This window comes from Mastacembelus armatus, chromosome 16, assembly GCF_900324485.2.
Source record: "Mastacembelus armatus chromosome 16, fMasArm1.2, whole genome shotgun sequence".
Taxonomy (NCBI): domain Eukaryota; kingdom Metazoa; phylum Chordata; class Actinopteri; order Synbranchiformes; family Mastacembelidae; genus Mastacembelus; species Mastacembelus armatus.
In genome coordinates, this window is record NC_046648.1 from 20597469 (window position 1) to 20622539 (window position 25071).

Below are 25071 nucleotides of genomic sequence, written 5' to 3' on the forward strand. Positions count from 1 at the left end.
AGTACTAGATCAACCACTTTAGGGGTGGAAGCAGGAATATATATAGGCACTAACAGCATTATCTTAATACAATGTCATCTTTCATTTAAAGATGTATCTGTTGTCAAGATGGCACAGAGGATGAGCTGTCCCGTTTGATAGATTGCATTTGTTCAAACAGCAGTTTCAGCCTTATTCTTGTCACCTTGATCTCATCACGTCAGATTTATTCTTTGCTCTTAGCCTTTTGTTTCTTGCGGATCTTGGCAATGACCTTGCCTTATCACTAAGATAGCCAAATACTGTTTAATGCAGTAGATGTCATGTTATTGTCACTGGCACATGGAATTGAGTTCTTCAGCTGTAATTTCATTAGAATAGGGTTTTTTACTTTTCTCATTTAGATATTTCTGCATTACTGGCTTAGAGGGGGTGATTACACATGCAGAAGTATTTTCATTTTCTGTTTGTAATGAATTTAGGTCATTTCTGTGGAGATTTTTCACTTTGACCATAAGAGCTGATTTTCTGTTGGTTAATGAAATATTTGACCCTGAATTCTCATCATTTAACTGACATTGTTTCATGTGTAAATTTGTAAAAATTTCATCTGCCAGACGTTCCCTGCTCACCCTCGCCTGGAGCTCTCTGGACAACTGTGTTTCTTGCTTGTTAAAGATGATTTATATTTTGATCACTTTCTTTTCTTCTAGGTTTTCCTTTTGGTTGCAGCTCTCAGTGACCATGAGGCTGTTTCCAGATGTCTTTAAATCAGTTTGGCCACATGGACTCATTTACACCAGCTCTGTCTGGAGCAATTTTCTTTTTCCTTTTTTTATTTTTGCCATTAAAGTTAATCCATCACAGTATGTCTTAAAATTGCATCAGAGCCTTAATATCAGGCCAGTGTTTTACATTCTGAAAATGCTCTCCTTGTTACTTCAACTTACAGTGAATAAAACTGTTCTTATAAATAAACTGTACACTCAGTTGCCAGTTCAGTAGGTAACTTGGCTAATCCAAGTCCCAAACAAGGTGACGATATGCAGTTTTTATTGAACAGGTTAAGGGGCGTGATGATTGAAATGTGATCTTTTTGTACAACTGCATTATTCAGAGGTGTTTCTGTTATTCAGCCTAGCCGCACTGATTTAAATGTGCTGGACAAAATAATAGAAACACCCCCTCATTATTCTGAGCGCTTGGCAGACAACCAGAGTCTCTCCTTTAGCTGACAAGAAAACGGCTCTTGTTTGAATCTGACATGAGATTAGTATCAGTCTTCTTGTCAAACTTTCAGCCGGGAGGAAAATAAACATGTTTCCCAAAATGTGGAACTATTCCTTTAACCACGATGCGCTTTGGATGCGCTCCTAATATCATCTCGGCCAATAGCACGGCCGCAAGTCTCTGTCCCTTTTTATGGCTGCACCTCTGTTCATTTGTTTTCTACAAGCATGGACATTAGGAAAGTGCGTGGAAACCTGCGTGAACCCCCTCCTCTCCTGCTCTTCCTCCTCCTCCTCCTCCTCCTCCTCCGCGGGTCCTCTGTCAGACTCCCGCAGCGCTGACGCGAGAGAGGAGGGCAACGAGTCTTCTGGGTGTGTGCGTGTGGACCATCCACCGGCTGACCTCACTGTCTGGGGTCAGGGTGGGAGGTTCGGCTGTAAATGAGATGCTGCAGCCTGACAGGCACTTTGTCGCCCGGCGTTCTTCCTGAGAGGAGAGCGGACCTGACTGTACACATCTGTCGGGAGAAGGTAAGTGATTTAAACTCTTTCACTGCAGCGTAGCAACATCTGTCCGTGTAGAAACGACACAGAGCACACAGCTGTGGAGGTCCGAGACCTTTCTGTGTTTTTCACGTTTTAGTGGCAGGTTGGTTTTTACTTGGATGTGGAGGATTGACCACTTTCCTCTCAGTTAAAACAGAAATATGAGGGAAACTGTAAATGTGACTCCCGTGTGACAGTTATGGGTTTGACAGTGAATTAATAGCTAATATAATGTCATGTAATGTTCACGTTCAGGTGCCGTATAAATACTAAAATCTCTTTAAAAACAACATCTATGATTACAAAGATTTCACTCACTCGCATTAAATAGGTTCAAGATTCAACTCATTCATCTACAAACACATGGAAACCACTGGGCTAATCAACCAATGCTGAATACTGAAATAGAGAAAATATTAAATCCTTTGATAAGAAATAAAATGAGCTACAGTTCAGAACAGTCTCTTTGGAGCATAAATAACAAAATAAATATATTAAAAGGTGTCACTGATCTGTGAGACAGAGACTTCCAATAGGCTACAATATATGTAGTGCACCTTATTTTTCTGGTAATATATGCAGATGTTGTGAACTGGACTCTCTTAAGGGCCGTAATGTTTATTATAAGACCCATAATTTACTCCCTTTATTTGTTTTTTATTTCATCCTTCACCGCCCTCAACTCTCTGGTGGTCAACAGGCCTCAGTGCCTTTATGTTCGGTTTGAGACTCTCTAGATAATAAAGCTAATTAAAGGAAAACCTTTGAATTAAGTCACAATCCTCTAAACATACTGAAATGTAAGTTTTAGAAAGGCAAGATTAGGCAGTGTCACACTTAGGAGGAAAAGATCAATCTGGCTTTTCTGTTATCACACAGTGCACTTTTTCCTCAACAGTCAGTGTGTGATTGTGCGTTAGTGCTACTTTAGTTTCCAACCCAAACATCACTTGGAACTAACTTCCAAAAGCTGCTGTCTCGCATTTTAAATAAAAGATGGAGATCATGCAAAATTGCCTGTTGAATAATAGATGCTTGTGGTTGGTTAGAAGCAGCTCCCTCGGGTTGAGGTCTCCTCATGTGACTTGGTGTTGAAGTGATCCCCTTTTGTTAATCAATCCATCAAGAACTCAAGCCAGAAGAAAAATGATGGTAGTTCGCAGGTTCTCATAAGAAAATAACGAGAAAACATTTGTTATGTTTGTCTGTGTCAGCATTCCTCCGTGCTTCAATTGATCTCTTTGATCCCTTCCTTTGTATTGATTCCATTTTTTAGGGGAGATTTAAATGCAAATATTTTATTGATTATCTGTCTGAATTTCATGCCTTCACTTAAATAGGCCAAGCAGAAAGTTTCTCTTCCCTTCGATGAGTTTGACTCTGTAGGACCTAAAGTAGGACCAGCTGGACAGCATGTCTCTGCTGCCGTTAAGGATTCTGCCTCTCTGACTAAGTCATTCATGTTATAATTGGTGCCACAGCTCTGCACAGGAAGCTATTTTGCAGTTTTACAGTATCACAGAAAAAAAAAAAAAAACAGTAATTAAGAAGCTACTTCTGAATGGTTGTGAGCCATATCCCTGTTGGCTTTTCCTGTTACAAGAGAAAAAACACTTGTGTCTTTCATTGTTTTTTTTTATTGAGTGATTATTTTGAAGAATTATAAAAACACTAGTTTGCAGTTTTATTTGCTCAAAAAAGTTGATTGGCTGGCAGCTTGTTAAAAACTAGTGAGTCCTGGGAGCGACTGAGAGTAGAAATGGGGCTGAGTCGTGACACAACAACAGATACTTTCTGCCCCGATGTCAGCAGAGACCTGATTATACCACAGCTCCACATCCACATCATTCCCGACGGTCAGCGACTCATTCCTGCCTCTGACTGAAAGAAATGAATGATTTACTTCAGTCCAGCTCAAAGCCTTAGCAAAGGAGACGTTTCTTATATTTTCATTGCTACTGGGGGTAGATAAGGCCAAGGATGTAATAGACCTGTCGAGCATCTCCAGAAAGGAGCTACTGGGGAAGAGAAACAGGAGATAAGAGAGGAAGAAAAGAAGATAACCTAAAAGGATGAAAGTCTGAAGCCTCATATATGTTATTGAAAGGAAAAGGATCATAGAAAGGGCTGCAGACAAACAGTAAATATAAAGAGGGAACACTGACCCTTCTGTCACTTCTTTCTTTGAAGGCAAATGTTGTAGCCCCTTATGTTTCCCACATAACATCCTGGCCAGTAACTGCCATGTCAAAGCCAAGCACTGACAGACAAACTGAGAGATTTCACTTTTGTTTTAAAAGTACAGTATTAGTAATAAGTATCGCTGTTTGTTTTATTTTGCTTCTTTGCATCTTCAGCTCTCCGTCACCAGTCGTCTCTGCCAGTTTATGTGAATTTTATTTTGCATGGAGCCGCGTTTCTCTTTCAGTGATGTTATGCCTCTCCATACCTCAGGCTCAAATTAGATTTTGCTCTGCCTATAAAGATCATAAATCTGTACAAAGTAAATTCAGGTTCAAAAATGAGCAAAGGTGCCAAATGAGTTGCAGAAGAATAGCTGCTTTAATCACAATGCAGAAATTTGTAGCTTGGAAGACATCTGGGCTGTCTCGCTCTGTTGTTTGCTGCTTGGTGTGTATCTGACAAATGAGCTCAAACTCTGAAATGCATATGAATTATTATGGGCATGTTCCTGCTATAGAAATTGGCTAACTCTGTTTTTAACTCTACTTTACCTGTCATGTGTTACACTTAAAAAAAAAAATTGGTTAGGGTTGAACACCTCTTCCTCTACGTATTTCTATTTGGTTTAGGCTTAGTCAGGTAAAACAGGCTTTCATTAGCTTAACATTTCATTGGTAACATAAAACTAATTGGACATTTCCAGCAGCCACTATCCTCTAAGTTTCCACCACATTACATGTCTGAGAAAGTTTCCTCTTTTTGAAAATTTGCATTTTAATAAATCTGGCTCATTTCACAGAAGTCTGGGGAGACTCTGTGCTGCTTGCTCATCCACATTACTCAGAAACTTTCTTTTCCTTAAAGTTGCCAAATGGGAATAAGTGATATTTGTGCACAGTGAAAGTGTGGAAGAAAAACAAAACTCTACCATACAGGAACAAAGTAAAACACTGAAAAGTTGATAGTGTCATGTTTGAGTCAGAAAACGGAAGGCAGAGAAAAACTCCTTAAGCGTCATTCTCAGGTCAAGTGTGTCCTTACAGGGATGTGACTTAAGAGAGACCTTCAAAAATCAAATGACATGCAGTCCTGACCTCAGCGAATTGACTGCAGCACCTGAGTGTCTGCAGTTTAAGTTGCTGTTTTGCAGCTTAACCTTGTGTTAGAGCAGGGATCACTGCAACTTTTTTCAGAGGGAAGCCAATAAAGTGGTGACTTAATGATGGCCGCCCCCCATCAATAGCAGTGAAATAAATTAAAACCAGCTATCGGTGTAGCTCTAGTTGTGTGGCAGGACATCCAGCAAGGTGAGTCACTGATAAACAGGGTTACAGATTTATTAAAGTGTTTGTCTTCCTGTTGTGCATGTTATTTTCAGTTATAATAAAAGTGTTTATAATTTGAAGGAGAAGTTAGTATCAGTTGCAATGTTAGTGTAGTGTAGAAAGTCATTGTATCACTTTTATTGACTTTCTTTGAGGGTTAATGTTTCTCCACAAAAAAATATGGGTGAGAATGCAAATCAATGTGAATATTCTGAGTTATTTAAGAGCCAGATGAACTGAACCTGTGTGGAAGACGACATTGTTCATTTTGTTTTCCTAACCCCTTCAATAAAATTAGCAGCGCTACAACAATATTAAAGAAATTCTGTATAATTCACAGAAAGAGCAGTTCATACTTGGATCACCGCAAGTATGGTCATTTAAAAGAAGATGAAAAAGTGGTTTTTAGTGTCCATTCACAATAAGTTGATGCAAAAACTAGTAGCTATAGAAACTAGTTGCGTGTGCTGTAATTCAGCTGCAGGATGCCAATGCTGTGTTGCCATCTAGTGGTTAACCTTTGTACTGTTGGACATCTGTCTGAAAATGAGCATAATTATGTGAATATAACATAGAAAAAAATAATCATTGAAAACACTTTAAATTACAATTGACTTTCATTCTTTATTATAGCAATTCGTACTTTTGAAAGAATCATTTTAATGTCAGTTTTTTTAGGAAAAACATGTTTTAGTTTAGCATATTCAGTCTGGTTTAGATGTTTGGTTGCTTGTTTGTTACTGAGCATTTAATCTCAACAGTACGTTAATATTGGTTAATGTTTTATTGTTAGCTAAATAACAAATGACTCATTGTTGTGAAACATTTCTCATTATGTAATCTGTTCATTAACCTTTTCCCCTTAATCATTTTGTTCATAAAGTCAGAAAATATTTAAAGATCGCACCTTGCAAAGGTCTAAGGTGATGTATGCAGGTGTCATTTTACCGTAATGATTTTAGTACTCTGCTCCCCAGCTAGTCTCTGCTGAGTCAGATCTTAATATAACTGTGTGAAATGTGTCACAAAGGACAGGTCATGTTTGGATTGAGGTCAATAGGTGGGATAGTTTATTGCTATTGACTTTTCATTAGAAATGTGTTGATTAGCATTGTAGGTCATGGCAAGAGACAGGTTCTATGTGCAGAATGATAAAAATGTGAGACAGATGATGGTGTAGATCATGTGAGTGTGTGGTGCTAAGATCTCACTGAAGTCATTCATAAAATTGGGACTGACAGTTACAGGAAAGCTACTACAAGTCGGTCATCCATTTCAGCTTCGTGTGACTGGAAGATTTCTTATTCCCCTTTCTGCTGATATAGAGTCTTACTGTTCAAGTGTGTCAGAGAAGAGGGATGTTGAGATAAGACCATGGAAGAAAAGTGTCCATTTATCCTCATAATGTCTCTCTGCAGAAACATTAATTTGGCCAATGGTTGCTAATGGGGAGATCTACTGAATATATGGCTTCTCGCTTTATCCTGTTTCATTATCCTCTTTATTTTTTATCTTTCACATATTGTGAAAATGTGTATTATATAAACTCTACATTGGTTTCATTTACTGGCTTTAGCTTTTGATTTTTCATCTACAAAAGCATGTCACCACTTTGAAGGTGTTGAAATTTCTTTTACATTAACTGCACAAATCTATTTGTGAATAAATCTAAACTCATACTTCACTCACATTCACTAAGCATTCAACCCCTGCAGGCTCCAAATACTTTTAGTTTGATCCTTTGTGCAGAACTGAGGCTGAATACTAACTAGCCTTCAGAAACCACAGCAATAAATTTGAAAAGTTAATAAACTCGTGCAAATATAAACCAATTTTACTTTTACAAAAGTAGAGACACTAGCCATGGTTTTTCCCTACATGGATTTGAGTTACTTCCCTACAATCAACCGTTTAGAGCATCAGAGGACGTCAAGAGCACAGAGAGATCTTTTTATGTTTGATACAGTCGGAGGTTTAGATAAAAAAAAAAAGGTGACCTTGGCACTGTGTGTGTGTGTGTGTGTGTGTGTGTGTGTGTGTGTGTGTGTGTGTGTGTGTGTGTGTGTGTGTGTGTGTGTGTGTGTGTGTGTGTGTGTGTGTGTGTGTGTGTGTGTGCGTGTGCGTGTGTGTGTGTGTGTGTGTGTGTGTTTAGGCAGAGGGCTGTATTGTCTGTATGCATGTCCTGTGTGTGGTGTCCTCCAAAGTTGTTTCTTTTAAGTGAGACCAAAGATAAATTTCTACCTCTTATCTCTCAATGCCCTTTCCCTTTTATTTTTTTCTGCTGTCAGACTCACAAACCAGGCTTTGTTGGACTTTTTGTATAAAAGCTGGAGCGACTGCACAGCAGGCCATGAAGTATCAGTATTTTTCCTTCCTGTCTGTGTCATTAATTTTCAGCCTGACCATGTCCACTGGAGTGAGATCATGACTTTACTTAATGACTCCGACCAGACCTCCCCTTCCTCCTTCCCTCTCTTCTCCCTTGACCACAATTCGACCGCCTCTGTTACACATGATCCCTCATACAACCCCACGTCCTTCCCAATCTCCTCCTCGCTGACCTCAGCCAACTGCACCAGCTCGCCCTCAGCCTCCTCTCCTCCGTACAACTTCTACGCTGTGCTACTGGTGCTCCTGATCTTCTGCGTGGTGTTCGGTAACGTGCTGGTGTGCGTGGCGGTGTCTCGGGAGCGTGCCCTGCAGACCACCACCAACTACCTCATCGTCTCCCTGGCTGTGTCCGACCTGCTGCTTGCCACACTGGTCATGCCGTGGGGCGTCTACTTGGAGGTGTGTGTGCACTTTTGCTGGAAAACACATCCTCTGCTGATGCAGTGGGAATGAAAAATGGATAAAAAAAAATTCCTGTGTATGATAGTGTGGGATAGTTTCCATAGCAAAAGGTGCAGGACCATTAGTTTTCAGAGCAGCAGTAAAAACAAAGATTAAGCATAACAATTTTTGTTACAATAATTTAAACTATATCCAACTAACGGTCTGCAACTAACAGTCAACTTTATTGTTAATTAATATGTGAGTTATTTTCCTCGATGCAGTTAATCAATCAGTCCATCCACCGAAAATTTAATGCCAACTGTTTTGATAATCAGTTTTTTTGGGTCATTTTTCACGAACAAATGGCAAAAATTCTCCAGTTGCAGCTCCTCAGGTGCTCCTCTTTTCTTTGTCATATATGAAAGGAAACTGACTATGTACATCAGGTATTTTGCACTAATGTCTTGCACAGGCAAAAATATTAGTCATATAATTAAGATTCAATCAAATAATCAGCTAGAAAATAACAGAGGTTCAGTCAGTACTTTTTGCTCAACCAACTCTATTATATAAGATAAAAAAAATGAATGAAACCAGCTTGTACTAACCATGATGTCACCTTGTTTTCTTGCAGGTGGTGGGAGAGTGGCACTTCAGTCTCATCCACTGTGATATCCTGCTCACCCTGGACGTCATGATGTGCACTGCCAGCATCCTCAACCTCTGTGCCATCAGCATCGACAGGTGAAGTCTTCTCTTAACTTTTCTCTTTTTTAGACTTTACTCTCTAACACTCTGTGTTTGTGCTATCCTCCAGCTGTATTCTTAATTGGTGCAGTTTGGGCTAAACTAAGAGCAGGCAAACTTAAAACTTTAAAGACACATCCATCATTCATGGAGTCATGGAGCAGCAGGTTAGGAACCCCACATAGTGAAGTCATCTGTTTGACTTCCAGCAGTGACAAGTTTTGATGTCCTTTGCAATTGTTAATGTTCATTTTGTTCTTTGTGGCTTGAGGAGACTGTAATTGATGATTTGGAGTTCCACCTGATGCCCTCTCCATGGGTCTGTGGGGAGGTGCCCAGATACCCCGTGGGCAAACAGCCTGCAGCTGCGTCCTGCTTCCTCTGCCAAAATGACAGATTGAGGTTGTGCCAGCTTAGACTTGCGTAGTGTTGTGCATTAACTAAGGATTAAGTCTTTATTGCTTTGTCAGAGATATAGACAATAATATATACACTGCAGGGGCTTCTTGCCCCAAAAAGCAACACAGTTTGAGTGCTATCAACTTTAATTCCAAGGCGTATCAGTGTTGGAGTGTCTGTCAGTTCATCACTTCTCTGAATGAATTTGATGATCCCCTGAATAAACTCACCAGCATATTAGCAGGGACAATTTCTTCTTTGTTGGGATTTACACATTTTGGGATGTTTGAGAAAAATTCTTCATAATTAATGTTTTATATTAAATTCAGTTAAATGCAATGTTCTTCTTTTGTCCTATCAAAATGTTTCCAGCCACAAGAAAAACCATACAAAATATGAATTTGTGCCTTTAGGTATAAAAAAGTTGTTGCTGCCTTTGCCTTGCACAATACTTGCACAGTTCACAGGTGATTTTTTTGGAAGAAGCTTTAGCTTTAACTATGTAGCTGCATCATTTCTATGCTGTTGCAGTTTTGACACCTGAAACAACAAAGATCTTCTGGAAATTGATTACAGCAGCTCACTGAAATTGACTGCTCACACCTGCGGATACAGCAGACGACTAATTGGCTTTGTGTTTATGTCCTTTGGGCATGAAACAAGCAGTGACAGCTTTTGTCTGTTTGAAGGGAGACTGGGATTTTTTTTTTTTTTTTTCGCATCCAGTGGCTGAATGTACTACATGACAATGAAGTAGTCAAGTCTGAAGCTGTATTATGTTGTTTATACTGCTGTGTATACAAATACAGGCACTGTGAGGGATTGTGAGAGTCATGCTAATGTGCTTTCTGTGTGTTATATGTATATGTACTACTGCAGATACACAGCAGTGGCCATGCCGATGCTCTATAACACCAGGTACAGCTCGAGGAGGAGGGTGGCTGTGATGATTGCTGTGGTGTGGTTCCTCTCTTTTGCCATCTCCTGCCCATTACTGTTTGGACTCAACAACACTGGTAACTGCTACATCTGATCTTCCCTCTCAAGTTACTCCACACATACGAGTTTAAGTGTTTTGATCTCTATCCAGTTCTAAAAAGTGCTGTCCAACCATTCTGCACCTCTTGTTGAGCAGTTCAAAGTCCTGCAGAGAAGCATTATAGAAAGAAGTATGATGTCTTCTTAAAGCCCTGGGTCTCTGGCACCTTCAGACCTTAGTAGTCACTACAGTTTGCAGCTGCTCAACATTGTTTTTTTTTTTTAACTTAAAATTTCATTAAAATTTATTGGATATGTTTTGTAATGTTCGTGTTATAAATTCAGTTTATCTATTTAGTCTATGTCAAAAGCAAGACCCATCTCTTTGACAGTGTTATATTTAGAGATACAGTGTGAAGCAAACAGCAGCCATTCACATGTGCTTCAATACAATTTCATAACTGATAAAAGACCATGGTTGAGATTGGCAGCATTTCTCAGCATGGACTTAAAAAATATGGAGCTAGCAATAAAGACATTTGGTGCTGGGTATCAACTAAGCAGTAGTGACAGGCTGAGCCTCTAGAGAAACTGCAGTTTGCAAAAAGCGTGATGGCAAAAAGTCTCTTTTTTTAAATTATACTAATTGGAAAATTGAAAATCGAGTCATACATGAATAGTTTAGTCTACAACTGATGTTTTTAGTATTAGTCTGTAATCTTGCTTCATTATCCTCTCACGGGTAATTTATAAAAGGAAAAATTAAACTCAGTAAAACAGCATTAAGCAAACTGTGGATGCACAAGAGTGCATCCACAGTATCTGCAATATCCTGGTCCGTCTGTGCCTGAATTTGAGTATCAGTTTTTGGTGAGCTAATAAACAAATGTCACACAACGGATCTGTCAACAGGCCTTAGAATGCAGTACATCAGTAAGCTGTATATTTAAATTCAGTAACATGGTCTCACTGTGAGAGAGACTGGTGAAGTCTGTCCTGCAAACTACTGGGTACAAATGATCCTCAGTGGGTAAAGTCTGACTTAAGGAAGTCACTGTGAGGAGAGACTGAGGCTTTGATGTATTTGAATTGAACTCTCAGTAAAGAACTTGAGAATAAGTGGGAAAACAAAGTAATGTGAGAGGTGCCATCCAACAATCTCAGCTGTGAGTTCAGACACAGCAAGATTGTGAAGGATGTAAAATCAAGCTGTAAAAACGACTTTAGTCTCTTAGATTTGCTCACAGATTCTGACACACTGCTTTGAAAAGTACTGTTTAAGTAGATTGCCTTGTACTTCTTGCACCACTGCTAAGCTAACCATCAGCTGACTTCATGTGTAATGAACACACAGGTAAATAGTATCAGCTCATCAAGTCTTAGCACAAACTCTAATATGCCTTTTTCCCAGTATTTCAATGCCATCCCTTTAATATATTTCTCATTAAAACATGATTTCTGGGCAACAAAAGCATCATATGGGAACATAATGGCACAAATAAAGTGTTAGTGTAGTGTTAATTCTGCATTTTCCTTTTTTATGTCTCTCTATTAGCCAATCGGGAAGGTACCACATGTAGCTTTGCTGACCCAGCCTTTGTGGTGTACTCATCTGTGGCCTCCTTCTACGTTCCCTTCATCGTGACTTTGCTAGTGTATGTGCAGATCTGTGTGGTGCTGCGCAAACGAGGCAGGCGCACAGCCCCCCCCTGTCGACACGGCCTGCACACACAAGGTGGGGCTGAGGCAGGAGAAGCACATCGACACAGGAAGGTAGAGTCTGTCTTGCCTATAAACACAGAGGCAACCTTTTTGATGTTTTCTCAGGTAAAGGTTATTAAGTGTTCTTCCTGAAACAGTTTGTCCTTGTCAGATACTGATTCCCTAGTCTGGGCAAGTGCTGGAGTCCACAGAGTTCAGAAGTTTCTAAATCTGTTTTTAAGTGAAAGTTTGATTTTGTGTCATACCATATACTTCATACAATAAGACATTTCCTCAGGATACATTTTCTTTCCCACTAAACATCAGATGCTCAATATATAAAATAGATGAAAAAAGGACAAAAGCAGTCTCAGTTGGACTCTTCTCTAGAATGTTTCTACTACTCACTGTGGATCCTCCTCACCTTTCAGAATAAGTGTACACAACCAGAAGATGTAAAGTTGTGCACCTTGATCCTGAGGCCAGCCTCTGTGGCTCCCCAGTGCAAGAAAGTTGTAAGTTTTTTGACCAAATCAGGGGCCTGTCACATTTCTATCACACATACCATCTGCTGCCTCAGCAGCAAATCTCTGCTCATTCTTTCCCCTAACTCCCTCCCTGTCCTTCCCTCCTCTCTGTGTGACAGACCCTGATGAAGGAGTTGGTTGTTCACCCCCTTGAGGTGGAGCCGGGTAAGTTTCTACCACAGACTGAGCAGAGCCTGCCTCCTGCCCCTGCTCCTCAGGCCTCCTCCCACCCTGGGCAGGCGAAGATCTCCCTGTCCATCTCAGTCGGACATTCTCCAGTTCTTCCCTCAACTGTGACGCGATCGACCCTGATGCCACGCCCCCCCACCCTCGAGGATGGCATGAGGGGACTTGAGGGATGGAGGGAGCGCAGTGGAGGCAGAGAGAAATGGGGGATCACCAAGGAGAGAGTGAGAGGGAGGCTGTCGCAGCAGAAGGAGCGGAAGGCAACACAGATGCTAGCTATTGTCCTTGGTGAGCAAAACACTAATTGACGAAGATGTTTATTTTTGGTCTATGCAACCTTTCTTAGTATTACTGTGTGTGTGTGTGTGTGTACAAATCTGCCTGTTATACAAAGAGAAACTAGTATATACTGAATGTACTAAGCTGCATTTGTTACCCTCAGATAAGAGGTGGAGACTTTAAAGCTAACACACCAATTATCAGACATAAGACTGGTATTGATCTTTTCCTCTAAAGTCTTTTTTTTAAGCCAACTTACTGCAGTATGATATACACTGATGTTTTTTGCTAATCAATATTTTTTTCAGAAAATCAGCTGGGAAATATAGGAGCCATAAAATAAAGCATTACCAAAGAAATGAAAGATCAAAGGTTTTTGAAAAATACTACATATTGTTAAATCATGACATCCATGGCACCCATTTTAACGCCCTCCATTATTTATGACTATTATTTGTATTTTGCTTCTTACTTACCTCATCTCTTTTGTTGTTTATATGGCGGCTGCTGTAACTCTGCAAGTGAGATTGACGTCCTCTCTCTCCCTGGATGTTTATCTGTGTTTTAGCAGTTTCTGTACAACTTACAAATGCAGAAGTTAATGGGACATACAGGCTTTTCCCACTTAATAATAATAATAATAATAATTAATAATACTAAAACACACAAATACACACTTCAACACATCCTCTTATCCGTGCCTTGTCCCTGTTTCCAAGGTGTGTTCATCATCTGCTGGCTGCCTTTCTTCCTGACACATGTTCTGAAGGCCCACTGCAGGAGCTGCTGTATCTCACCATCACTGTACAGTGCCGTCACCTGGCTGGGATACCTCAACAGCGCAGTCAACCCTGTTATCTACACCACTTTCAACATTGAGTTTCGCAAAGCCTTCATCAAGATCTTGCACTGCTGAGAGTCAGTGAGCTGAGCTAATAAGATAAAAAGCAAGAAGTTGGTTTGAATTCTGAGGTGAGAATAAGTCGAAGAGAAAGTAAAGATAAAGAAGTCGAGGGCAGTTTACACAAGAAAAACAAGGAAGGTGGAGGAATAGACTGGATGATGACGAGTTACAGTGAAACAAGCTTCCTGGACAAATTAAGACTAGAGAAATGCTAATTCCAGTTTAGATGAACCTGAAGAAAGGGACAAATACTAGATGATCAAAAAAGTGTGAATCAAGAAATGGACTAGACAGCTGGAGATGTTTGTGAAAAAGAAGACCTGCACCGTGCTGTGTACATAGACTCTAAAGGGAATATATGACGACTGAGTTTCTCTCCTCAGTTTCCCGACTGTAAGCATGAGACTCCATGAGATATGACTCATTTTCCAATTCACTCGAACACTTGATTTATGTCAGATTCCCTTTATTGTATTTTCTTGTAATGTTGACTAACAGGAACTTGTTATTTGTTTGCATGTGCTTGTCTTTCTCAAAGAACAGGAGTAAGTCCAGAAAAAGAAAAAAATGACATAACAGTACAGCACAGAACTTGATTTTAAGCTTCTTACCCAAGGCTCAAAGATTTTTCATACTTTCTATCAACCTACTTGAAACTACATCAAGGTTGAGGTATTGATTTAACAGAGAAAATCAGCACACAGGGAGAGTTCAACCAATACAATATGTCCTTCTTTTTCTTTAAAGAAAGGTTTTATCAATAATCATTTTAAGATCATGGTGGAGTTCAAGTAAAAACTACTGTACAGAACATTGACAGTAATGATAAAATATTTTCTTTCAATGTGTATTTAAATTTGAAATAATCACCATCCTATTGAAATTAAGTGAAAACACAACTTTTTTCACCCCAAAAGATTTTCTTTGCTTGTTGTAGATAAAGTAGTATTTGTTGTAAACTGAAATGAGTAGAATAGAATAAACGAGTATAAAACATGAATGAAAGTACAACTGGTTACAAAATACATGCAATTTACAACTGCTTTATTTATGTAGAAAGTGGCTGTCTAAAGCTATGCAGGGATTGCAGACAGTTGGTATTCAGACAGGACTCCATGCACACACTGAAGATTTCAGTCTTGTTTTATTTAAAACCTTCTCCATCCTTCTTGACAATATGATGCAAACTCTTGTCCTGGGCTCAACACCTGTTTTTTTAAGACGGAGACTGAAAAACATGTATTTATTTAAAGGAAAAAAGAGAGGAGGAACAGAAACAGTATAGACACACAATTTATACAAACAACAAGCAGCAGTACCAGTATTCCCAAAGGGTGGACTGGCACCTGAAATTACTCAAAGTTGATAAACAATTACCTTAATAATCTCATTTTCCAAGTCATTTAGCCTACAAATGACTTTATAACTCAAAGATCTTATTGTAGTTTCAAAAGTAAGAATTCCCTTGCATGCGGTAAGATCTGCAGGCAGTCACTACATGAAGAGTGAATCTTCCATTTAGTTCTCCTCTTGAAGTTAGTCCACAGGGGAACAGTGTACAGAGACAGACAATAAGAGTCTTACTTTGACTAAGTCAGAACACTTATGAAACTTTCTTGCCAACCTATTTACACTGTGCATACAAAAGCAACACTGTGTGACCATATCAACATCATTCAAATCTAACATCTCTTTAATATAATGACCCAGATATTTAGCCTTTGCACAAACACACTTCACCTGATAAGTAAAAATCTTGAACTTAGAGATCGTCTCTCACTCAACAGCTCATAACAACACTCTCTGTAGCATTATACAGTACCTCATGTGACGTTCCATAGACTGTGCAACATTTAATAATTCTTAAAACCCAGCACTGCAAGGTGAAAATATTACCAGGTCATCAGCATACATTAAATGATTAATAGCTTTACCTCCTAACAAACAACCCATAAAACAGCCATTCAACTGCCATGACAAGTCATCCATTTAAAGGTTAAAGAGCGCTGGAGATAACAGCCTCCATAGCATAAACCACCACTAACACTACTCTGATTAGAATATCAATAATCTTATCAATAACTACAATCCTGATAATACTGTCAGGAACTCCCCTGACAATTACTTTGTTAAATAATTTACATTAATTGACCTGGTCACGGGCCTTGGAAGCATCAATAAAAACAGTAGATTTGTGACATCTATCAAATTGCACATGTCAGTGCCCAGCCTGACCTTATAAAGCCAGACTGATTACCTGTAATAAAAATATGTTTCTTGAAGCGGTCTAGTAAGATCCTTTCTAGGACCTTGGATAACTTGCCAAGATTATAGGCTTATCAGTGTTACTGTTACCAACCTTACCATCTCTGCCTTTAATTACAGGTACTATTACTACAGACAACGATGAATTAGGCAGCAACCCATGTATCAAAAGGCCAGTAAAACAAATAACAAGGGAAGGTGCAATCTGTGGGAGTGCAAGCTTCAATTGCTCAGCTGTAAAAATCAGAACCAGTAGCCTAACCTACAGGCAGTAAGCAGTAGCCTGAAATACCTCACTGGTAGTGATAATCAATTCATCTGTATATTTATCATTACCCATTTCATAAGGACAACTTAGGGCACGAACAAGCTAGAATACAGTAGTGCTGTCTTCATAGCTTAACCATACTTTCTATTCCTGAGAAACCCCACACAGTGCACAGGAGATGCACATTGAGGCTTTTCATAGTCAGCTCTTAATGCCTGTTCTTATTTACAAATCTAATGACCTGCATTTATATTTAGCATTGGTATGGCTTTATAGTCCGATACAACAACGTGAATAGGCTTTCTGGCTGTGATACATGCCTTGTAATCGTAGCCTCTTTGTGGCATGTAACCATGTGTTTATCCCAATCTGGCTTGATATTATAAAACCAACCAGTGTTTACAACAGGGTCTGCTTTCTTTATACAAAGTTTCCCTGTGATAATTACCATTACAGTTCACATCAGTAACATAGGTGACGTACTTGGTGAACCATCAGATCTCCAAAAGGACTTGGCTGCAGACAAGTTTGTTTGATGTAGGAAGTTGAGAGGAAAAGTTACAGTCTATATTACTGCTTTTACTTCCTGGATTTACCTTCAACATTCGCCACAACTGACAACTTGTCAGTTGTCTAACTGTAAGAAAGTTTGACTGTCACAGGAAGGATGTAAAAATCTGGTTTTCTGTCAGTGATTGGCAGCTTCCTGACAGTTACTCTGCTGTCTGGTCGGTAAAGCCCAGCGATGTGCCTCTCTGCACAGCATAAAATAAATGCTATTAAGTTTCATGCGCTGCTGCACCTTGCGGGCTGCTGTGGAGAAGCTGAACTAAAGGTCCTTCTCTCCACCGCTGTCTGATGCCACAGGGAGGGGAAGCTGGCAGAACTATGTGAGTTCAGAACAGTGCCAGTTGCCAGTCAGCCTGATTGGAGTAAACAAGGACCCTCACACCAGTATGGCAGCAAATGAAGCCTGATGCTTTATTTATTCATTCACTCAATCAGGGTCATGAGCAGCTGTAGAGGACACTGTTGTTTATGTGATAAACAACAAGCTAGCAGGCAATCATTTTTAAATCTTCATGACGGGAAAGTGTGTAGTAGTACACAAAAAAACAACAGAAAAAAATAACGGAAACTTTGTGAATTTTTTGTGTCTTGTGTATTATGTGACATATGTTTTGTTGTTTTTTGTGATGGCTTACTGAGTTTATTAGTTCATTTTAGTTTAGATTTTGGAAAATGTTTATCCTACACTTATAGCTCCCAGGATTACCTTGATGCTGTCCACATCTGATACACTCGTCTCCTCCACCGTGTCTTTGAAATGAGCTCATCAGTGTAACTTAGAAGATGCTGAGTAACACCATGACTGGGGTTCGTCATCGCTGCCAGCACCTCACGCTATCTGTTGCAGTAACATGATAGGATAAAGAATATACCTGGACACACACACACACACACACATATACAGGTGTACACAACTGTGCCTCTTTAGATTTGTAATAAGAGTATAATTATTGGATACATATCTTTCAACTATGTAAAATTCAACTCGACTATCCACGTATGTCTTTGAGTACTGCAATTGTATTTCTCAGTACTTGGGAGTGGGAGCGACTCAGTGGTGTGGTGTACATTACCCTCTGTTGTTAAACTCTGACCCAAGATCACAATTATCCCCATGCATATTTCATAGATGCCCGATGACGAGAGCGCACTATCCGTTACTGACCTGACAGCTGGAGCCTCAGTTCTTCTGACCAGAGGAGAAAGATGAAGTTGGAGACGGAAGAAACGTAGAACAGGAAGAAGAAGGAGGAAGGTGCTGCAGGGGGTTGACACAATGAAAGGGTTAAGAGGTAACTGAGGAGAGGAGAAGAGCAGCAGAATCACAAAAAGAACAGGTGACAAACTGCTTGAAGATAATGGATTCACAGTAACAGGGCTGATATATCTTGATTAAAGATGCACTAGAGCAGGTGAGCGTCTCTGGAGTCTTGTCACTTATTGTGGAGCAGCAGTGATGCATATCCTTTTCCCACTGTGATACAAGCTGATATAAGAAGTGGAGGAGATGCACTCGGATGAACAATTTCACGCATACAAATAAAGCAGGCAACATGGTGACGTTCAGGTGAGAGATCTTAAAAAATATCTAGTACACTGATGTGACCCATGGAGGGTGTAATGAACAAACACTGTGTTCAAGCATAGATGTCCTTTTATAAAGCAACTTAAACCACTTGTTTGCTAATGGATTCATTTTTCAGATTCATTAGAATTTTCCTCACAACAAGCATTTTTGGATGTTATTCAAGTCATCCTCAGAAAGTTCAGTTTAAAGCTGTCTCTTAGTTTTAACAGGCTTAATGACAGGAATCAATCCATTTCCTTTAAAAGAAGATATTTTTAAAAAACTCCGGTGTAAAATGATATGTAACCTGCATATTATGTGATAATAGTTAATATCTCAAAATTAAAAAGACACCTTATTCCATGCTGATAGCTTGTTGCTGCCTTTGTTTCTTTTGCAGAACTCAGCTGAAGGTTCAGGGTTTCTGCCTCCCTCCACTCATCTCGGCAATGTCTAAAATCCAGCTGATGTTTCTTAGAGAAACATGTTTAAACGGATACAACTGATGCAACATCACTCCAGGAACATCCACCAGCTACCAGTACTACCAGTGGCTTTACAAGTACAGTATGGATTTGCAGGTCCAGACAGTCAACAGCAGTACCTGTGATGCACAGCAGCCAGACTATCAGTCCCTTGACTGCTCGTCATCAACATCTTTTCAAGGTCCAGCCAATTATGATGTGCTGACCGTATCATCTCTGGTTCCTTCTACAGTTGTCACACTTATACCCCATTATAAACCCAGAACTAATGGAAAGTTATACTCAGAGATTCCATCTTTTTCTGAAGTAACATCAAAGCCTCAACTTCTAGAAACTCCATCCTCTTCCTCTGGCTCCTCAGAGGTCCAACATGAAAAAACCCTGACTTCAACACTTCCTTGTAATGATAATCCCCAGGAAGTTCAGCAGAGGAAACCATCAGATGGTCGACCACTGGAGGAGGGATCAGTGGGTCTCATATTACCCAAAGACCTCCCTGATGTAGAGCCAGGTATAGTAAAAATTAAGGGTGTTGGTTCAAAGTTTTGATGAGGCCCATAGAACTCAGGCCCTGCAGAAATTCTGTTTCAACTAAAGCACTGCAGCATTTGGCAAACTCAAATATGATTAAAACACAATTTGCATGCAAAAAAAAAAAACACTACATGTTCAAAAGAGCTGGCGTGAGCAACTTACTGTTTCAGTCTTTGTGCTAAACTCCACATACAGCATCCATCCAAAGGCCCAGCTCACATTTACACATTTTGCATTTGAAGTATAATTCATGTGGTGATTGCTGGTGGAGCTTTTCAATGTTGCTGTTAAATCAAATTGATAATCTGCTGCTGCCTCTGTCAGTTAAATGCTAAATGGCTTATTATCATTTATTATTTAGTCTTTGCAAAGTTGATAGAGCGGTCACATTTTTGATCTACACTCATGAGCTTAGTGCCACTGAAAGTCTGATCTGTGCTTACGGATAATTAATATCTGGGGATGAGTTAAAGCCAGTATGGATTTAAAAAGTCTAATATTTTCTCAAATAGTAAAGGATTAGAGATGACTATTATTTTGGTGAGCACTAGTTATACAGACTTTGAAAGACAGATGACATACAGGGCTGATATTCTTTAGAGAAAATATAATAAACAGCAAAGATGTGGGAAAGTGCTCTTTTATGTTGATATTTCATTACTAAAAAGTTACCGTTGACCATTATATCTTTTAAAGGCATAAGGTAGTGGCAACTGGGATTTCTCACACCACTCTTGATTGGGCAGCATTACATTTATTGGTGCTTCATCATTTCATAGACGTCTATTCTCAGACCTGTGGTGTTAATTATCCCATTCAGGTGTGTTGTTTGTCATTTTAACTGGGCCTTGTACTAAACCATGTCTGCCATGTGGACAGTTTGACCTATCAACTGATAATGAATGTTTTAGACACATTAGTCATTCACAAGATTGGATTTATGGTGTTACATTTATTTGCAATTTTACTTTTAAATTGGATATTGGCCCATTTAATAAACCAAAGTACTCTGCCCTAACTTAACTCTGCCCTAATCTGATAAGTTTATCTCTTCATCATTTTGGAGAGAATGATAAAGAATGAGGCCTCACAGCATAACCTCACTGTTATGACAAACTACTGAAAGGTTACACATTTGTCTACCTGTCAGGAAGGCTGTCAGTCAAGAATAAAATTGACTTAAAATTGTAAATTGTTTTTAACCACAAGTCATTGCATCCAGCTGATTCTTTACCTCCTATTGTGAATGTGTTCTCTCATCAGCTGGCTGAGGTCTACTGAATATAGTCTTTTGATGACCAAGCTTTTATTTTATATTTTGGAAATACAGAGTCCCGAGCCTGTTCATCTTGTGACCTGTTACTGATTGTGAGCTTCTCTATCATCATCATGCTGGTCACTGCCACTGCTCTCTTAGGTAACTACCTGTACCTCTCTCTGTTAGCTGTCAGCTTTTCTTTGAACACATCTTTAGATATACTGACCTAATTAACAACGTGCTAGAAATTCTATTAATACACCTGAACACTTGCTTCAGTGTACTGGTTAATGTCCTTGGTGAAGTGTTCTCCTCATTACTGAATTCATTTAAATGATTTATCAGTATATCTATGGCAAAGACAAAAAAGGGAAGTTTGCCCTCTTCAGTAGATTTTGCAGGGTCAAAAGCATTTGCTGAGATTCAAATTAAATTATGAATGTACTATTTATTGTACATATTGTATCCCTGTTTGTTAGAGCAGTTATTTCAAGAAATGGCACAGCAAAGGACATGTACAAATAGTCTCTTTCTTTGATAATAGTACGTCTTTGATGTTTAAATCTTTATTAACCAGATAAATTGACCTACCACATTATCTCAATGTTTTTCCTGTCTCTTTATATTAGTCACGTTCCTGGCATTCCCCTCTGAGTTAGGTAAAACTCCTCCTCTCTGTGGTGTGAAAGGGAACTGCAGTGTTCCAACTCAAGTGTCTTTTTTGTCTAAAAATCCACTGAACCAGACAGGGAACATCACTGCAGGTAAAAAGATGTATAAATATTAAGCTAATATCTTTGGTTCTTTTTTCACTCACCATGCTTATCGTCTTTCTCATATCCAGACTGCCCGGTTTTGGTCAGTGATGGTCGGCGTATCGTTGGGGGTTCATTAGCGGATAAAGGAAAGTGGGGCTGGCAGGTCAGCATGCAGTGGAGAGGGAATCACGTCTGTGGAGGCGCCGTCATCTCCTCTCACTGGGTCATCACTGCAGCTCACTGCTTTCTTGAGTAAGAGTGGACATGGTAGGGGGTGAACATAAAGATAAAGAAATATTAATTTAGGGCTAAAACACCCAGGGAGCTCAAAGTTAGATGGATTAATGCATCCATCACTATCAGTAGGACATCAATACCAAATTAGTGATGCCCAGTTTAATTCAATATTCTGGTCCAGTCAGGTTTAAATCAAGAGCAGGTAAAAAACAAAACTGAAGCCAATATCAATACATCAGTGAATTTTTAATCTAGAAGAGCATAATTTCATTAATTTCACAGCCTTAGATTTGTCTGCAGGGGCTCTCTACTAACTTCAGTTTGGGATTTGAGCTGTCAGTCCACCAGCGTTTTGAGCACAATGAGAAACTGTAAACAGCTCATTAAATAGTTTGTACTGCTGAAGCCAAAATAAATCATTCTTGTCATTAGAAAAGTGTAGTTTGCATTTAGTAAGCTAGCATTCAGTGGGGGGTTATATAAAATAATTGCAATAATGTGCAACATTTAGGGATTAATAGTGTGGTTTTCACTTTAAGACTTTGCAACACTGTTGCACCGGTCATGTGTTATGCTCAACAAAAATTACATTCACATACAGTTTTTTGGGGGATTTCAAAACTTACTTAAAAAATATGTCTATGCTTTGCACACCAATTTATATTTGTATTAGTACACTAAGTATGAAACCAGTCATTAATCAGCACACACTTAAACTAAACTCAGATCACTGCAATTTCTGCAGGAGCAACATGCTTGAAGCAGCAGACTGGACAGCAGTGGTGGACACAGTCAATATTGCGGACAGCTCTTTGGGGAAACATTACAGAGCACTGCAGGTTCTTTACCACCCCCGCTTCAACACAAACAACAATGATTATGATATAGGCCTACTGCGCACCATCATCGACATGGACATGAGAAGTAAGAAAGAGGTGGCACCATTATTTACCAGGGCTCTGCACAGAAAATGTTTTCAATTCAATGAGAGGTTTTTGAATTTATAGTCTCAAGATACATAAAGGCTGTTTTTACAAAGTACCCTGATACACATTAAATAATGCATTAAATCCAAGTTAAATTTCATTTGAAATAAGAAAAAAATAAACTTACTGTAATTATGAAAAATAATTGAGTATGGAGTTTGAAATAAATATATATTTCAAATATATTTGGTTAAATAGAGCTGGTGTGGTGTGGGTTATTAATTTCATGTTAACTGTAAACTTATTTATAAGTAAAGATAAAGTTAAGAAAAAACAAGATAGTTTGTGATATCATAACTACCATGAAGTATAATAACCTTTGTGTCTTTATTTGTTATCTGTTTATGTTTCTGATTGCTGTGTTGTTTGTAGGAGGTGTGAGACCAGTCTGTTTACCCCGCTCAAGCGAGTCCTTCTCTCCAGGAGCAGCCTGTTGGATCACAGGCTGGGGATACAGTCATGAAGGCGGTGGGTTACACTGACAGAAACACCCTTTTATCATAGAAATCAGGTTAAAATAATCAAATTGAGAATACAAATGGAAGTCAGCTGACACATGTCTTATGGTTTTTGGGGATGATCCAAGTCCTTTTCAGGTCTAAGAAAAATCTGACGCTGCCTGTTTCCCTGTGATTCATTACCTTCAACTTACTGTTTTTCCTTTTCCCCAAGAAACTATAAACACCAACACATAAATAACAACACAAAGTGAAAATAAGACCTGGCATCTGCAAGCTTTGCACTGTTATTCTTGTTGGCTGCATTCTTTCCTTTTATTAACCTCCATTTGCTTCATACATGCGTCACAGTTACTGTGCTACTGCCTACTGTCTTTCTTTTCTGATTTTTTTCTCTCTTCTTTTGTCAGGCTCTGTGTTAAATGAGCTAAGGCAGGCTCCGGTGAAAGTAATAGCTCAATCAGTCTGCTCCCAGACGGGTGTCTATGGCGCGTATCTAACTCCTCGGATGATTTGTGCTGGCAGCATGGATGGAGGGGTGGACTCCTGCCAGGTAAATCAATAAATACAGTGGCATAAAATCTTTCAATAGACAATAAGGTAAAACTCAGTTTCACTTCAGTCACCAATGAGCATACATTGGGCGTGTCATCTAAAATGATTTTCTGAGTTTATGTTTTAAGGGAGACAGTGGGGGACCCCTGGTCTGTGAAACACCCAGTGGGGACTGGAGGCTGGCAGGGGTGGTGAGCTGGGGAGAGGGCTGTGGGCGGCGCGGTAAGCCAGGAGTCTACAGCAGAGTAACCCAACTGATCCAGTGGGTTGAAAGCTACATTGAGGTACAGTATAAAGTGACAACTGTGTCCCTGTTACTTCTTAAGACTGTTATCAGCACAATCAGTCAAGCTTTATTCTAGGGCTGCAACTATTATTTTCATTATCAATAATTACTATTTTCTTAATTAATTATTTGTTTGGTTTGAAATGCAAACAAATGCAGGGAGGCATTTAGAATTTGTTGGATGTTAGCAAAAAATGCCCTCACATTATTTTAAAGTCTAAGGTTCAAATATCTTGTTGTGTTTGAATAACAATTTAAGACCCAAACATATTCACTGTCCCCTACAGCAGTTGTTAAACTGTTGTTTTCTACTTTTACATCAGGACAAACCATATAAATTAGAAGAAACCACAGGAGCCATGACTGACACATCTTCAGGACCACTTACCTGAATGATTGAAGTGATAATAAATATATGATTGACCTGTATATGTGTGTTTCTGCTGCTGACTATAACATTGAATGAAAATCCCAATAATATAATGATAAAATATGAGCTGGTCACATATAATATTGTTGCATTTGTGCACCACTAAAGTAAAATCAACAGTTCCTCCACTATATTTCTATATTGAATAGAGAAAAATACCCATCCTAATTCCTCAGAACACAAGTGGATATATTTTAATTGCTTTTATTGTCTGAGCATCACTCAAAAACAGACATGTAAAGCTTATCAAACACATAGTTGAGTTTTTCACAAACATCTGGGAAAATATTATAAGCTTTATTGTATTAATAAGTTTAGAAAGTTTCTTTTATCTGGCTGTTATTCACAATGGAAAAGCTGTTCATAGGTATACTATGTGTCATGGAAACCTGCATTACAGCTTTACCTGTTTAACTAACAATAATTCACTCTTTGAATAGCACTTTACATTAAAAAAAAAAACAAATCAACTGGAAATTTGCTGCTATTTGTCAGTTGTCAACAGCTTGTAAGAGAAAAACTTCAATGCAGTAGTGAAAGACTGTGTGGTCTCCTATAAGCATGGTCTCCTTACAGCATGATAACTTTTATGTCATTATTGCTATAGATCGGTGTGATTCAGTGTGGTCTGTTTACTTCAGTGCATTCTTGTCCA

The 25071-nt window shown here is 39.1% G+C and overlaps 2 protein-coding genes across 3 annotated transcripts; both read left to right on the forward strand.

The window, feature by feature from the left end:
- The first annotated feature begins 364 nt into the window (after positions 1-364).
- Positions 365-14142, forward strand: drd2l (dopamine receptor D2 like). Its single transcript, XM_026316877.1, has 8 exons — positions 365-1739; positions 7661-8053; positions 8673-8782; positions 10064-10200; positions 11718-11935; positions 12295-12378; positions 12510-12864; positions 13575-14142. The coding sequence occupies exons 1-8, from the start codon at positions 1650-1652 to the stop codon at positions 13769-13771; spliced, it is 1584 nt and encodes a 527-aa protein (XP_026172662.1). The 5' UTR covers positions 365-1649; the 3' UTR covers positions 13772-14142.
- A 4697-nt stretch (positions 14143-18839) lies between these two features.
- LOC113136754 (serine proteinase stubble-like) lies at positions 18840-23129 on the forward strand. Of its 2 annotated transcripts, XM_033325589.1 has the most exons (6): positions 18840-19425; positions 20779-20865; positions 21336-21470; positions 21551-21716; positions 22447-22540; positions 23060-23129. In XM_033325589.1, the coding sequence occupies exons 1-6, from the start codon at positions 18999-19001 to the stop codon at positions 23066-23068; spliced, it is 918 nt and encodes a 305-aa protein (XP_033181480.1). In that variant the 5' UTR covers positions 18840-18998; the 3' UTR covers positions 23069-23129. The 2 variants fall into 2 exon arrangements, with proteins under 2 accessions (XP_033181480.1, XP_033181481.1); XM_033325590.1 differs by lacking the exons at positions 21551-21716; positions 23060-23129 and having other exon boundaries at positions 22447-22611.
- The last annotated feature ends 1942 nt before the right edge of the window (positions 23130-25071 follow it).